We start from the raw sequence: 15,523 nt of genomic DNA, 5'->3' as shown, positions 1-15,523 counted from the left end.
CACTTGATTCGTATGATCAATTCTGATTGATCAGAGTCCGTATTGCGAGATCGGATACATCATCAGTCACCATTAATAAAGTCCTTCGGCATTTTACATTATAAGTAATCAAGTTTTGCAGTTGAAATATACAAAATAATAACAAAAATTGTCATATTTCTCGTTTATCATGAAAAAAGCCATTTTAAAATTGCAAAATTTTTAATTAAGCAGGATCAATAGATAACGAGAACTAAGAATATTATTTGATCTCTTCAATTCATAATACAAGCATTTATGTATGAAGAATTATATGTGCCACTTGCTATATATTTGTATTAAAATATCTCAAACGAATATATATTCGAAAAGAATGTAAATACTTTATATATTCAATGTTGTCGTAATACTTACAATTAGTAAAAAAAAATTATTTGTTCTTCTATTGGAATATAATTACGTCTTTTCTGTGACACAATACATTTTTCTTATAATAATAATATGTTTCTGTTAAATATCTTCTTCTTTCTCTTTTATAAATTTTCTGCGTTATTTTTATAATTACTATATAAAATGCATTAAAGTTATATGACTATTTAGAAACGACAAAGTTAAACCGCTAAGCTAAAATTGAACTCTTTAAAATTACCCCAATATTTGCAATATTTTGCAAAATATAAAAAACAATATTTAATAAGATTTCTCTATTAAAAGTATTACATATCACTCAAAGAAAATTTATTTGAGGTAATTTAAAAAGCTTAAAAATCTTTTAATAAATTAAAAATTTTTAAATTTCTTGCATAATATCCAAACAAGTAATTTGTAGTCGAAGTATTGTAATCAAAAAATTTTTATGAAGAAATCCTGTTCTTTTAGATAATTTGAAAAATTCCTTTGATCGCTCATAAATTTTCGTGAGATACTTTGAAATAGTGAAGTTTGATCAGATCAAATTAACATCGCGATAGAGATTAATGTTGCTCAAATAAAGCTCGAAATAAAGCTTGTTCGAGCGCGCGGAAATACGACGATTGAAAGATTAACGTTAACATAGAAATTGAAGGGGAATTTTCATTTATAGATCTACTAGGATAACAAGAAAATGTTTATCTCACAGATTGCTTGACACTTACCTTGGTCTTCCCGGAGCCGGTCGGACCAACCAACATTAATCCGCTGTGCACCAATGTGGTTTCATACAATTGAATTACCTTCCTCACGAAGTCTGTAATCAGGATTGCGCCTTTAATAGATTCTACGAAGCATAGTCACAGACGAATTGTGGAAACTCCGAATGCCGGTATCGATCCAGCTCGCGTCGCCACATTTAGCGGATGCTTTCAAATTGGATTAGTGCAAAGACACGTTTCGTAAGCTACGACATTTATTACTGTGATTTCCGTAATTTCACGAGATTATACATATTAATACAAACACGCTCTCTCTTTCTTTCTTTCTCTTTCTCTCTCTTAATGAAATGTATACATAAAATTTATAATCGTTATACAAACAGAAATTTATTCTTATTTCTAGAAAAAAATTAATTGCTTTTATGTATTTTTTTATGTATGCTTATATAATGCATGATTATAGCGTCTTTGAACAGATAGCAAACTGCTTAATAAAATGTTGAAAAAATTTGTATGTTAATACAATTTTTTAAGTAATTCAATAGAATGTGTTTTTGTAATAAAATATTATTTTATTATTAAATTAATGCACAATAAAACCGATAAAAACAAAAAAGGTATAATCCATAAGCAATGTTATGAAAATATGTTCGAAATTTTATTTAATATGTGCAATGCAAAACACAGCAACTGAATTATTTATTAATAAAAATTGATATGCTATGAATATTATAATAAGCTATTTTATTTATTATTTTAATCGGATATTAAATTGACTAACATTATGTTGAAACTCATTGTTTGAAATTTGAAATCTATTTATGAATGACATAAATCGATAAGAGAAAAGTGAAAAATAAAGAATCTGTTATATGTATATATGTATTAAAATATTAATCTCATAATATAAAAGTAATATGCATAGCTATATTATTGGCAAATTGATGGTTCGGCTTTATTATTCCACAGTTTAGAAGAGAAAGTTTTTGCTATAATCATGATTTTGGGTTATAATTTTCTCATTAGTTTCTGCATATTAATGCTCGCGTAATGAGTCATGTTATTTATCTTATTAAGACATTTTCCGTATGAATATTCAACATTGTTAATTTTTGTAATTAACGATTGAATAAACATATATTTATTAGAGAGTTTATAAATTTACATATTATTAGAAACATTAATAAATTAATGATATTATGGCTTATTAAAATATTTTATTTAATTCTTTCAGCGAGTGTTGTGAAAAATGAGAAAAATAATCTTTCGTATAAGACAGAGCGTTAAGAGAGCTATTTGTACTTTAAGTATAAGTTGTGTATTGAAAGCAGAATTTTTTACGTGCAAACTAAATGCAGCATTTATTCTTCATTAAATAAAATACTTCCGGCATTAGAAGCTAAATTTAATTTATCTATTTAAATATATATATATATTTTTTGTTTTTTAATTAAACAAAATCAGTAAGATATATTTATTAATTTCAACGACAGTTTATGTTTGCCATGTTACTCATTAGATAACGAATGCTGGTCACGAAACGGCTGCGGAAATTTTTGTAAGTATGTAAGTATGTAAGTTAATTATTTGTTTTGTTCGGTAGCATTTTGTCAATGTTTCATGCATATCTTAAAAAAAAACTGTATTTCATAATTTGTAAAAGTAAAACATCTGTATTCGGAAAAATTTAACAGAGAAAATGTAAACATAAACTATTTTTCTGTCAATAGTGAATTAAATCAAATATAAATAAATTTTAAAAATTAAAACTTTTCTCTTTCTAAATGTAAAACGTTTTTTTGCATTTTATAAAACAAATTTAAAATTTTTATATACTTTTTTGATATATCTTGTAATATTATTTGCTTTTTCTCTCTATTATATAGGTATATAAAATATTTCAAATAGTTATAAAAATAATTTTGCTTAGATACATATCAGAAGACAGAACAATGTATTCTAGTACATAAACTCAAATGAGAAAACTCAAATTCTAAATGAAAGACTGAACTTACCATTGACGTCTTCTAAACCCATTTGTCTGATAGATTTACGAATGCCTGCTTCTAGGATCCCATAATCCACTGGTTTCTCAATAAGCCCAGGAAAGAGGTCCGACACAATACCTGGAAAAAAGAAGAATAATGAGTAGTTTGTTTATTTTTTTTCACCGTGAATATCTATAGAAAAAATCCATTTATTTAATAGGTTACATCCATTCATAGAAGACAAAACTAAAATGTAATAGAAGCAGAGGAAAATATATCATCTCTACAATATAAATATATATTATACATGTGTAAAGACGATAAGTTATATGCAAAAAATTTAAAGTAAATTAAAAACCATAGTTTTCTTAAATTTTAAATATGTACATATAATAAAATAAAATAAAGCGTAAAAATATTTGATTGTTTGCGCAATATCTATTTTTTTACATTAATGTATTCTTAAGAAATAATATACTTTTCTTTATAAATAGGATATCTCTCTCGTAAATTTTTCTAGATAAGATATAAAATATATGATATAAATTAACTTTTATCATTTATTATAGAAATTATGTAATTTAAAAGCAAATAAATTTTGTTTAACTTGAGAGTTGTATTATTTAAAAAAAAAATTAATAAAGTTCCTCAAAATTTTAAGAGAGATTTAAACTCATTTACCATTAAACAACTTTAAATCGTCCTTCAAAAACTTGGGAACATTTACATTTCTCAAGGCCCGGAAACAGATTTGGTTTTCTTCAAGATCTTTCTGCTCTCTTTTCAAATTGCCAGCAACTACAATAACAGTCTTCATTGCGCGCATACCGAAGTCGTAATGATCCTATCAAAACCACGTTTTAGATACAATTAAATAAAATCACGCAAAAGTAATTAATTTCAAATCATAATTAATTAATGTGACTATTTTTGTATGTTTTTTTACTTTGTATTCGAGATTTCTTTAAAAATAGTAATATTAAATAGTAATAAATAGTAATATTATTGAAATACATTTTTCATAAGTTGGATTTTTCTGAAAAAAAGAGAAAACAGAAAAATAAAAATACTTGTGTGCTTAGTTGCTCCGAGCTCAGTTTAAAAGTTGTCGTGATTTTTCTGGCAAGATTTTTCGTATCCACAAAGCCGTACGAGAACAAAGATATTTCAGCAATAAGAGCATAATTTGGCACCATCATAGCCACCGGCCGGAAAAGTGCCTTTAAATTATGAGGTAATTCTGTTCGACCTGCATAGCCAGGATTCATAGTGATGAATACAGCGCAGGATGGCTTTAAGGTGAGTTCAACTCCTTCAAAAATAAATCTACGAATTTACAAATTTTACATTTAAAATAAATCAGAGATATAACACTGGAATAAATTTTGTGGCACTATTATACTTTTCAAAATTAATAATCATAAAAATATATATAATTATTATTATTTTATAATTCTTATTATTTTTCTATTGCAAAATTCCGTGGTAGTAATATTAATAGATATATTGGTTATTTTTATATATTATTTAATAACAATAACGTATTTATCATATATATATATATTAAACTGTAAATTATAATATATGAGAAATAAGATATTGGTTGTATTAAGTAATAAAAATTGTTAGTAATAAAAATGTATTACATAACCAAATTATGTAATACATTTACGTAACAAGATTAATTGTAATGTTGAAATGCTACAGATTATTCGATTTACAAAATTTACGTCCAATTAATTAAATTTAACATGTCGCACATATACACATATACATTACACGAATTTAGTAAATGCGCGAGATATAACTTTTAATAATTTTAGAATTAATTGTCTGCAATATATAAATTTTTAAATTAATTTATACTACAATAATGGTTTTATTCCTAATATTAAATAGAATTCCATAATTAAATGTTAATATGTTTAAATCTTGATATTAATTAATTTTAAAATTAAGTGACGCTTTTATATTCTCGTTTAAAAAGAATATAAAAATTCTTTTAAAAAGAATCATTGTTAATCACTTTATGATATAATGATCTTCATTGTTTCACTCTACACTAAACTTTTATTTGCGCGCTGCTTACTTACATGCTCGCTCGTTCGTGTTGCGCCTGTTGAATAGTCATAATTTGTTGCGCTACAACGGACAAAACCTCGATATCGATTCGATTGAATTCATCGAAACAGGCCCATGCACCAGCGCTGCGAATATCGTCAAGTCATCTTAATTATTAATTAAAATCCGTGATTGACTTACGTATACTCGCATTATGTAACATTAACTTGAAAGTAGCCAATTTATATAAAATCTTTGTAGCCTACCTGGCGAGACCCTTGAAGAACTTGCCCATAGATCTAAAATTAAGCTGATCGGAACAATTAAAAACCACGCACTGAATCGCGAATGCTTTCGCGAGGTCTTTCGTAGTCTCCGTTTTACCAGTTCCTGCTGGACCAGCCGGTGCACCGCCGAATTTCAGATGCAACGCACCAGTAAGTGTAAGATAGCAACGATCAGTCAACGGTGTAATTACTAGTCTACCGTTGTTACCTAAATATTCATATCTGCAAGACGTAGAAAAAGACTATACAACAGTAACAATAATTGTTCTACTTCAATAATTTATTCTATTAGAAAAAGACATCATATTCCTATCGCAATCAAAATTATCAAAATCTAAGTTAATCGAAATGAACCAATGAACCATTAATAGTAGAAGACGTCGATTAGTACATCCTTAAAGAGATAACCGCAGCAAAGAGCTGCTTGTTGCAGATAGTTAGGTACATTCACTAGCGGATCCTGACGTCGATAATGGAGGGGGTTTTGCAAAATTATTTTATTTAATATTTTTGCGTTTCATGATTAGCTTTTATTCCAGGATCAACGACGTCGATAGCTCTTTAATGTTTGTTTTTCTTTATTTATATTTTTTAAACAAATTCAGCAAAACTGTTTCTTTTAATTTGCAAGGGGGAGGGGGTTTAACCCCCCCCCCCCCAGGATCCGCCAGTGTATATATATATATATATATTTATATACATATATATATATTATACATATAGATATAAAGAATTTCTCGCCTAATTATTTTCATGCAACGAAATTATCTCATCATTTCGTCCTATGTCTGACTTAATGTATACTTAACTCCTTGAATGCGTAATGAGTATAATTTACAATGTATCTTATACATACATATTGTATATATTATATAGATATAAAGAGTTTCGCCTAATTATTTTCGTGCAACGAAATTATCTCATCATTTCGTCGTATGTCTGACTTAATCTAAACTTAACTCCTTGAATGCGTAATGAGTATAATTTCCAGTGTATCTTATACTTTTATATATATATATATATATATATATATATATATATAATATACCTATATATAAAATATATATATAAAATATATATATATAAAAGTATAAGATACACTGTAAATTATACTCATTCAAGGAGTTAAGTTTAGATTAAGTCAGACATAGGATGAAATGATGAGATAATTTCATGCACGAAAATAATTAGGCGAAATTCTTTATATACATATATATATATATATATATAATATATACAATATGTATGTATAAGATACACTGTAAATTATACTCATTACGCATTCAAGGAGTTAAGTTTAGATTAAGTCAGACATACGACGAAATGATGAGATAATTTCGTTGCACAAAAATAATTAGGCGAAATTCTTTATATCTATAATATATATATACATATATATATATATAAAAGTATAAGGTACACTGGAAATTATACTCATTACGCATTCAAGGAGTTAAGTTTAGATTAAGTCAGACATAGAACGAAATGATGATAATTTCGTTGCACGAAAATAATTAGGCGAAATTCTTTATATCTATGTATATAATATATACAATATGTATGTATAAGATACACTGTAAATTATACTCATTACGCATTCAAGGAATTAAGTATAAATTAAGTCAGACATAGGACGAAATGATGAGATAATTTTGTTGTACGAAAATAATTAGGCAAAATTCTTTGTATCTATATAATATATATTATATGTATCTATATAATATATATTATATAGATACAAAGAATTTTGCCTAATTATTTTCGTACAACAAAATTATCTCATCATTTCGTCCTATGTCTGACTTAATCTATACTTAATTCCTTGAATGCGTAATGAGTATAATTTACAGTGTATCTTATACTTATATATATACACTAGCCGATTCTGACGTCGATAGCTCTTTAATGTTTGTTTTTCTTTATTTATATTTTTTAAACAAATTCAGCAAAACTGTTTTTTTAATTTGCAAGGGGGAGGTTTTACCCCCCCCCCCCAGGATCCACCAGTGGGTACATTAATTACATTCTTAAAATATGTATTTCGAATGATAAAATATTGTATCTTCAATTTAGAATTCATTTGAAAATTAATCATGCAAGTGGTAATTATGAATGTGAATTATTGCATAACTTTAATAAAGTGACAAATAAGCATAAAAACAGAATTGTAAAAATTTAAATTTACATTCTCACAGTACTCAAGAAAGATTCTAATTTAAACAAGATTCTAATTTTTTTATGTATTGAAAGTTGCAAAAAAAAACGACTTAAGAAACTAGCATAAGAGAATGTTAAATATATGTTCTATATATCTAATATAGAATTTCAATAGAGTTATGACTTCAAGAGAAGATTTTCTAAGAAATTTCTACAAAGGCTTCCCGCAACGTTCCTCTTATATCTAAAATAAGCTCCAAAATAACCTTACAATTAAGTTTAGGAGTAGGTGCAATTAGATAAATTGCCATATCAGTTTTGTAGGATCAAAGAACGTTTATGAAAATGAGTTTCCTTTGTTTCAGGATACAGAAATGAGATATTTTACAGTAAATGCTTAAGTTCTAAAATATTTGAAAATTTTATTAGCATGTAACAAAGAATTCATTGCACTAAAGAACTTTACAAAATTTATATGAAAAGAATTAATATAAACTTAATATATTTTTTTAAACTTCTAATTCTCTTAAATTTTATAATGAATGAAACTACTATGCATTAAATTCTTTAATTTTTAACATAAATTTTTTTCTCAAATATGATTATTAATATATTAGATTTTCTTTTCTTGTTTTAGTAAAAATTCTATTCTAGTAAAAATTAATCATATAGCGAAAACTCACTCATATGGAAATTCGGCATTAATTGCGCGAATCTTCAAATCCTTATCAATCCAGTAATATCTTAATTGAGAGATCCATTCAAAATCATTGACATTGGTTATTTTTTGTTGGATCAATTTATTCAAAACATCTTTGGCGTGAATCTCAATTGTGATCACAGCCTCCAGCATCAATCGTTGAATCTCGGTTTGCGGGCCGCGTATTAATTTTAGTAATATCTCCAGCTGTAAAATATTATTAAATTATATAAAAAAAAAGAGCGAACGTATATATGTATTATTTTAAATTTGTAAATTATGTACATTCTACAATGTTTCTCTAATCAAACTTTCTTTCATTATTTATTTAAAATAAGGGATATACATATATACTTACACATATATATACATACTTATATTTCTATTTTTGCAATGCATATTTTATGCAATATGATAAAGTATCAGAGAATTGCGCTAATTCCTTACTCTGAATAATTACTGAATTTTTTATCATGTAAGAGAACATGCAAAAAAAGTGTGCGAGAAAAAATGCCGTGTAAATTAAAAGATACATTTGGTTAATGAACTACTTTATTTTATTTAAAAAAAAAATGCAAACGAAAAAAAGAATTTATAGCCTTGCATTTTAATGAGACCTTAATGTTAATCGACTGGTTGTTCTTGTTAGCTCACGGTATATTTTTGGAACGATTTATTAATTATCGATTTCATATTTCTAAAAATTGAATTCACCAAATGGATTGGGCGTCAGCTTACGGAAATCCATATCACACAAAAGTATGCGAAAAGAACAAAAGAGAATCGATAATTAATCACGGCAGCAGAATATTCAGCCCACAGAAAATAATGGAGGGAATGATAGGAATGAGATCGAGATTCGAAAATAGCAAATTGGAAAATATAAATAAATGAATAAAGAGAATTATGTATAATTTTTTTATATACTTAATTACAAATTGATTACATAATTATTAAATAATTATAGCGTTATCTATTCTCAGAATTTTAAAGCAGAAGCAAGTTATGACATAATAAAAAATTCATTCAAATAAACTAGATAAAGATATTACTCAATTCATTCAGAAGATATTTCTAGGTGTTATATTTATCCTCACTTATCTTATAGAAAAGCAATATAATATTTACATATCACATACGTGCAACAACATCAGACTATGATAATCGGGCAAAGTGTTATTTCTGATGCCCTCTTCTACATGGGCAGTCCAATACGTCTGACCTCCACAAAGAACTACCTGACCCGGCCACATGTACATCCATTGCTCTCGCGATGTCGTTTCCACCGTTTCAAGGGCTTCGGCGATGAGTTCTCGAAGGGTATTACGCATCGTGTCCTCGACCTGTCCCAACCAATTCTCGACATTTCCCTCAGGATAGATCGACGGTCGTAGCACGACCTCTTCGTATTCGGCGGAGTACATTCTCGTTATCCTGAGATCGTGTTCAAATTTCAGTTTGCTTATATTTTCAAAGCATTTTTTCAGATACGGCTGTATCGCCTGGACGTTCTTAGATTGAATAATTATCTCTAATAGCTCGTCATCGCTCAGGAAGAAGAAGCGTGGGAAGATCATTCGTTTAGTCTGCAGGTAATCTGATAAACCCTTCTGGACTGTTTCCAGGTTCAACAGGCATCCCTTCAGACTCTCTAACAAAACCTTGTCAGCGCACGTAATAATTATCTGCATTGAAATAGTTTATTATTATTGTAAAATATGATAAAGTTTTTATATATTTGTGTCAGACGCTTTAATTTAAATGTTTATTATATTTAAAAACTATATTATCTTTTCTTAACATAATATTTAAGTATTACAAAAATAATGTAGAAGAACAATTATATGTGCATTGGAAAGGAGATAACAAAAATAATGATGAAAATCCGAATATATTTTTTATATTTATTTTAAAAAGTAAATATGAAGTTTATTTACTAGTTTTATTTACTTTAAAAAGTAAATACAAAGTTGTTACAAAATGCAAATAACGTAACCAATAAAATCAATATGATAATATTTAATTATTTGCATAAAAATTAGTTACGGTTTTTTATAGTTATTCCAAAATCAATAATAGTATATCAAAGTTGCTGTAAAACATAAACAAAACAACGGATAAATTCAATGTGATACTATATAATGTTTAACAGCTTTTACTTCTCAATCAAAATTAACAAGATCATATTAAAAATTAATTTAATGTATCTGTTTGAGAAGTGTTTCTTTTAATGTAAAATAAATTCAATTTAATATTACACGTATTTTTTTCACGAAATGTTATTTTTATTTTAATAGTGTTTTATGTAGAATTTCCGTCGTTCCGATAAAACAAGAATTCGACGGATAAAAAAATGTATGTACACGAAGCATGACGTTAAATTTGTTTTACGTACGTATGGGCAATCGTATGCATTTTTCATAATTCGCCTCCAGTTGCGCTCTATTGTATTGAATTTTTTCGTTTCTACGGGTAACTGCCGATTAATATCCTCTGACGAAAATATCGGCTCTAAATACATCCATTGCCTGTACATATATTCTATTGAATCAATAGTACATACATATATATATTTTTGATAGCGACAAACGGAAGTTGAGATATAATTTTACATTTGCACTTCCGTCCATAGCGTGATCACTTCTTGAATTAATTTCAATTTAGCTTCCCACTCATCGATTTGAATCTCATAGGCAGCTTTGAAAGGACTAAAACTAAGATGCTGAGTCTTAAGCATGTCGTCGTCCAAGAGAGTGATGATCTCGTCGGAAATCTTCATTATGTATGTACCTATATATGTGTGTGTGTGTGTGTATATATATAATAAAATATTTTTAGTTTTTAATTAATTATTTCTACCTTTATAAATTATTAAATAAAGGATCATAAATGGATAGAACTTTTAATTTATTAAAATATATTAAATATTAGTTAAAATATTATATTTATTAAAAATATATATTTTCTTATAATTTTTTATTGTATATTGAAATACGTGAAAGACACTAAACGTAAAATTTAATCTTTCACTGTTTGTCAAATTCCAAGTATTAATTTTTTTATTTGTTATGTTATATATTATTCTATAATTTTTATTATATAATGAAATGCACGAAAGATAGAATAAATGTAAAACTTTATACTTCACAATTGAAATCCAATGTTCAAAAATATACGAGAACGAAATTGCTTCTTTTGTGTACCAGTATTTTTATAAGAAAGAATGTCCATCGTGATTGTTTTCCATTCGGTCATCATTTTATCCAGTGCATCCTCTATCAAATATTCCTTTGCTGCAGCTTCTGCGATGGTTTTCACAATATCTTCATATTTCATCACACCGAGAAAGAGTAATCTCTTAAAAGCTAAAGTTGGTGTAAGTTCTATTTGTATGCCAGTTTGCTTAGAAAGTTCTACAAAATGTCGAGCCTTCATTCCTGGATTTCGCAAAGCCAGTATTATGCCGATATAAGGCTTAAATGCTTCAATTTGATCTTTTATAGTGAGCGCTATAGCAGCTATTTCTACAATTTGCGAAGAATACATTAAATTTACATCGCAGTGTCAGTTTCTCTAGAAATTGCAACTATAATACATTCAAAATTCAATGAATTTTAAACGAAATATTGACCTACTTGGATTTTCTTGAAATATTTTCATACAACGCGACATAGCTTTGTGCATATCAGCAACCATACTTTCAATTTGATTAGCATCAATGTTTATTAGAGGATTCTCCATCCATACTTCTTGCCATTTTAACCAATCTACATATTGAATGTAAGAATTGCAAATTTTTGAATAGATTATAAATAATGTTGACAATAAAATGTAATAATTAGGCTATTGAGAGCCATACCAAAGGAAGGCGCGAAATAAAAATTCTTCGTGTAGATTGAAGTTTTATTTATTCGAATAGCACTTTAATCTACACGAAGAATTTTTATTTCGCGCTTTCCTTAGGTGTGGCTCTCAATAGCCTATTTATTACATTTTATTGTTAACTTTTAAAAAGCCTTACATTTTTGTATATTGAAAATAATGTTGAGTTATTGAAGATGACATGTTAATGACATGAAAAGAATTACTTATAAATTAACGATATTTAACAATAGATTATCATTTAAAATTGGAATTCTAAAATAAACTAAAATAAAAATGATAAATTAATAGAATAAAATTATAAAAATAACATTAATAATAAATACAATAGAAATAGAGTAAAAAAAAAACAAAAAATAATTTATAAATATACAAAGTTTGATGAAAAAAATTATCAAATTTTATGTTATATGAATACAAAAATCTTATATTACAATAGTTTGTTTTAAAATTCGAATCCTATTACTTAATGATAAAACAAATTTCCATTTATAATTTTCGTGTAATATACATTTTTCTCAACTAATTACCGGATGCAGTTATCCATAAAATCTGATACGGTTCAAATTCTCTCATCAATTTATTTAATTGTTCGAACGGCACGACGTTCATGCCGAACAATTTCTGTCGCTCGTTTAATAATAAACTCGATTCTTGGCAATTATTTATCATTTTCCAGATTCTCTTTACCTCTACGGCCATTTCAAGTATTCTGTTGATATCAGTTTGCAGAGCTACATTTGAAACATTTCCTACGAGTGTGTTGATTCTCTCTGACAACAGGATTTCGTCCTGTATCTGCGCCTTATGAAACTTTTCATATTCATTCGCAAAACGTTCTCTAGCCTCTTCTATCTATTCATAATATATGAAAAAATGAATATATTGGAAAAATGTATTTCTTGGCAATATGTTATTAAATGTAAGATAGTTTTTAATTGTACTATTTGCTCCCCGTAAGTTAAAAAAGAAATTACAAGATCTGTCAATTGAGATCTAGACTCTAATTAAGCAAACCTATTAATAAATATCCTTACTTATTATTTTTTAAGTTAATATTATTTATTATAATTAATAATTATTTATATATTTTTAATATTTTATTATATAGAGTTTCAAAACTTCTCTTTTAATTTTAAGTAGTACTCTCTCTTTTTTTTTCTTCGTTATAATGATAACATTTGATACTTGAATCTTTAACAAATACTTAAAGATATCAATATTTTATATATTTTTTTAAAATTTTGCTTATCTAATAATATTTTGATTGATCATGCGTCTTTATACGATAAGAAGCAACTGATTCTTACATGTAACAGTATTTGCCGAGGAAAGCTAATGGCTTGCCATTTAGCTTCGAAGTCTTGATCTGGCAGATTCCACCAGAAGTGATCGAGGATATCGTATTCGTACTTCAGCTTCTGTACGATTTTATCCAGAGCTTTTACTGCTAATGGTATGGTCTCCATCCAGTCCTGCTCTTCGAATAAGTGCTCGATATTACGTGGTACTGCCTTTAGCCTTGTTCTGATCTGCGTATAATCAGATAGAACGATGTCGATCTGTGCCCTTAGACTCTCAGTGAACATAATGAGCAATTGTGTGCAACAATTCTGTCGTTTCTGTATCAAGAATTGTCTGAGAGGTCGGACATTCACGCGGAAGGGTCCTATGACAATGTCTTTCGGCAGCGTCAATTCGAGAATCGATTTCATTTTGAAGTGAAAGGATATTTCATCTTTGATTTCTGCGGCGGTGTGATCCGCTTTTTTGAAATCTCTGTAAAAGACGACGGCTCGAAAAAAATAATCGATGTTTACAGGTTTTTGTAATCGATCTCATCAATCCGAAAAATCGATTAAATGGCTTCGTATCGCCCGAAGCGATCTATACTCACTCTACATATTTTTCAACGTTCAATTTGTAAATTCCTAAATACTGCTGGTATTCGTTCGCGTATGCCTTTAGGGATATTACGGAGTTCCGATAAGTGGCTCTCAAACGATCGCGAACTTCGCAAACTTGTTTCTCCAGTAAGCCGACTGAACTGAGATACAAATCTTTGGGAAACTTTAGGAAGGGTAGCAAGAAAGGGTGAACTTGCTTAATTTGATGACATTGGCTCAGGGAATTGTCTAACAGAACTACGATATGATCCTAAAAATTAACAAACTAGTTAGTCGAATGTTTGCTTTTTACGTACTATTACAATAAAATTAATTAATTATTGTTGTAACGAATATATAATACTTTTAAATATGTTTGTGTGTATGCTTATTTAAAAATACTTTTTCGTAAAATAATTTGTGAACAAATAATCTAATTTATAAATTAACACAAAAAAGTAATTTAATGTCTATACCTCAAATAATTCAAGATCCGTTAAATAATAAGCAGTTTTATCATTCATCGTGAGATCAATATTGAAAATAGGATTCATTGAAGGTTTAAATTGCGTATTTACGAGATCATCTCCCCATGTAAAATTTTCGTCAATATTTAATGTACAAAGCGCTGGACTTTCCAACATTTCTAAATACAGAGCAATTGATTTCTCCACCAAATTCCGAAGCGCATTCTATGGTAATAAATAAAATATTATAATTATATTAATTCTAAAATTCTGAATCTTTATTATTGCGTTCAGTTTAACTTGTAAATTGATATTTTACATTATATTCAATATGTTTTATTATCTAAACAATTGTATTTTATAAATTTCATGCTTTTATTTGCAAAATATTTTATATAAATTTGACTTACTTTTCCTTCTTGTAATAAATATTTTTTGTTATTTTTTTTAACATAATTTCTATTTTAATATTTCTCTTCATTTAATCATATAATCAAAATTATGGGCATACATAACAATTTAAAGTAATCATGCAAACACTTATTTCATTGTATAATATATTACAAAAATAAAACATTCTTATAAAATACAATTATTCTTTTTTTAAAGATTTTGCTACCGTTTTTGTTATGTAATACCTGCATTCGATATGCAATAAGATCCATAAATCGTTTCAATTTCATTACACCATACACATCGTGCCTTCGTTGTTCAAGATCAAACCATCCTTTTCCGATATCTCTTAAACACAATCTGACAGACTGAATAATCTTTTCCAACCACGTTTCTTTCAGATATTTTATCACTGTACTAGTTTCTTGATGCTGTTGCGATTCGAATTCTGACAGATATATAGATTTTCCGTAATGCGGGATAAAAAGACACATATTCGACACGTGAATACATTCGGTGGCTACGCACTGCATAGCTTCATGTACTTCTGGCACAACGTATAATATTATCCAATGGATAAAATTTTTCGT

The 15,523-nt window shown here is 27.5% G+C and overlaps 2 protein-coding genes across 4 annotated transcripts in view; one reads left to right on the top strand and one right to left on the bottom strand.

Moving 5' to 3' along the window:
• LOC145940720 (uncharacterized) overlaps positions 1-3,414 on the top strand; it is a 40,350-nt gene extending 36,936 nt beyond the window's left edge. The window contains exons 6-8 of one of the 3 annotated variants that reach the window (XR_014426064.1): positions 1,100-1,352; positions 2,632-2,670; positions 3,183-3,414. The gene's annotated coding sequence lies outside the window, so the exon portion shown is untranslated. Of the gene's footprint in view, positions 1-1,099; positions 1,437-2,631; positions 2,679-3,182 lie in introns of those variants that run through there. The other 2 variants (XR_014426063.1, XR_014426062.1) reach the window with 2 other exon arrangements.
• Positions 1-15,466, bottom strand: part of LOC145940715 (dynein axonemal heavy chain 1) — an 86,469-nt gene extending 71,003 nt beyond the window's left edge. Inside the window, exons 1-17 of the mRNA XM_083046169.1 lie at positions 15,179-15,466; positions 14,550-14,765; positions 14,085-14,344; positions 13,498-13,966; positions 12,718-13,042; positions 11,941-12,072; positions 11,509-11,829; positions 10,918-11,095; positions 10,701-10,833; positions 9,445-9,990; positions 8,289-8,512; positions 5,428-5,670; positions 5,194-5,307; positions 4,171-4,426; positions 3,782-3,944; positions 3,128-3,238; positions 1,116-1,207 (exon numbers count right to left, since the gene is read on the bottom strand). Coding sequence (XP_082902295.1) covers positions 1,116-1,207; positions 3,128-3,238; positions 3,782-3,944; positions 4,171-4,426; positions 5,194-5,307; positions 5,428-5,670; positions 8,289-8,512; positions 9,445-9,990; positions 10,701-10,833; positions 10,918-11,095; positions 11,509-11,829; positions 11,941-12,072; positions 12,718-13,042; positions 13,498-13,966; positions 14,085-14,344; positions 14,550-14,765; positions 15,179-15,466 — 4,071 coding nt within the window. The remainder of the gene's footprint in view (positions 1-1,115; positions 1,208-3,127; positions 3,239-3,781; positions 3,945-4,170; positions 4,427-5,193; positions 5,308-5,427; positions 5,671-8,288; positions 8,513-9,444; positions 9,991-10,700; positions 10,834-10,917; positions 11,096-11,508; positions 11,830-11,940; positions 12,073-12,717; positions 13,043-13,497; positions 13,967-14,084; positions 14,345-14,549; positions 14,766-15,178) is intronic.
• Between the last annotated feature and the right edge of the window lie 57 nt (positions 15,467-15,523).

Source organism: Prenolepis imparis, unplaced genomic scaffold (assembly GCF_030444845.1).
Source record: "Prenolepis imparis isolate NDT839.2.m4 unplaced genomic scaffold, iyPreImpa1.0 SCAF_9, whole genome shotgun sequence".
NCBI lineage: Eukaryota > Metazoa > Arthropoda > Insecta > Hymenoptera > Formicidae > Prenolepis > Prenolepis imparis.
The sequence above is the reverse complement of the archived record's forward strand: the minus strand, read 5'-3'. Positions and strand labels throughout refer to the sequence as shown.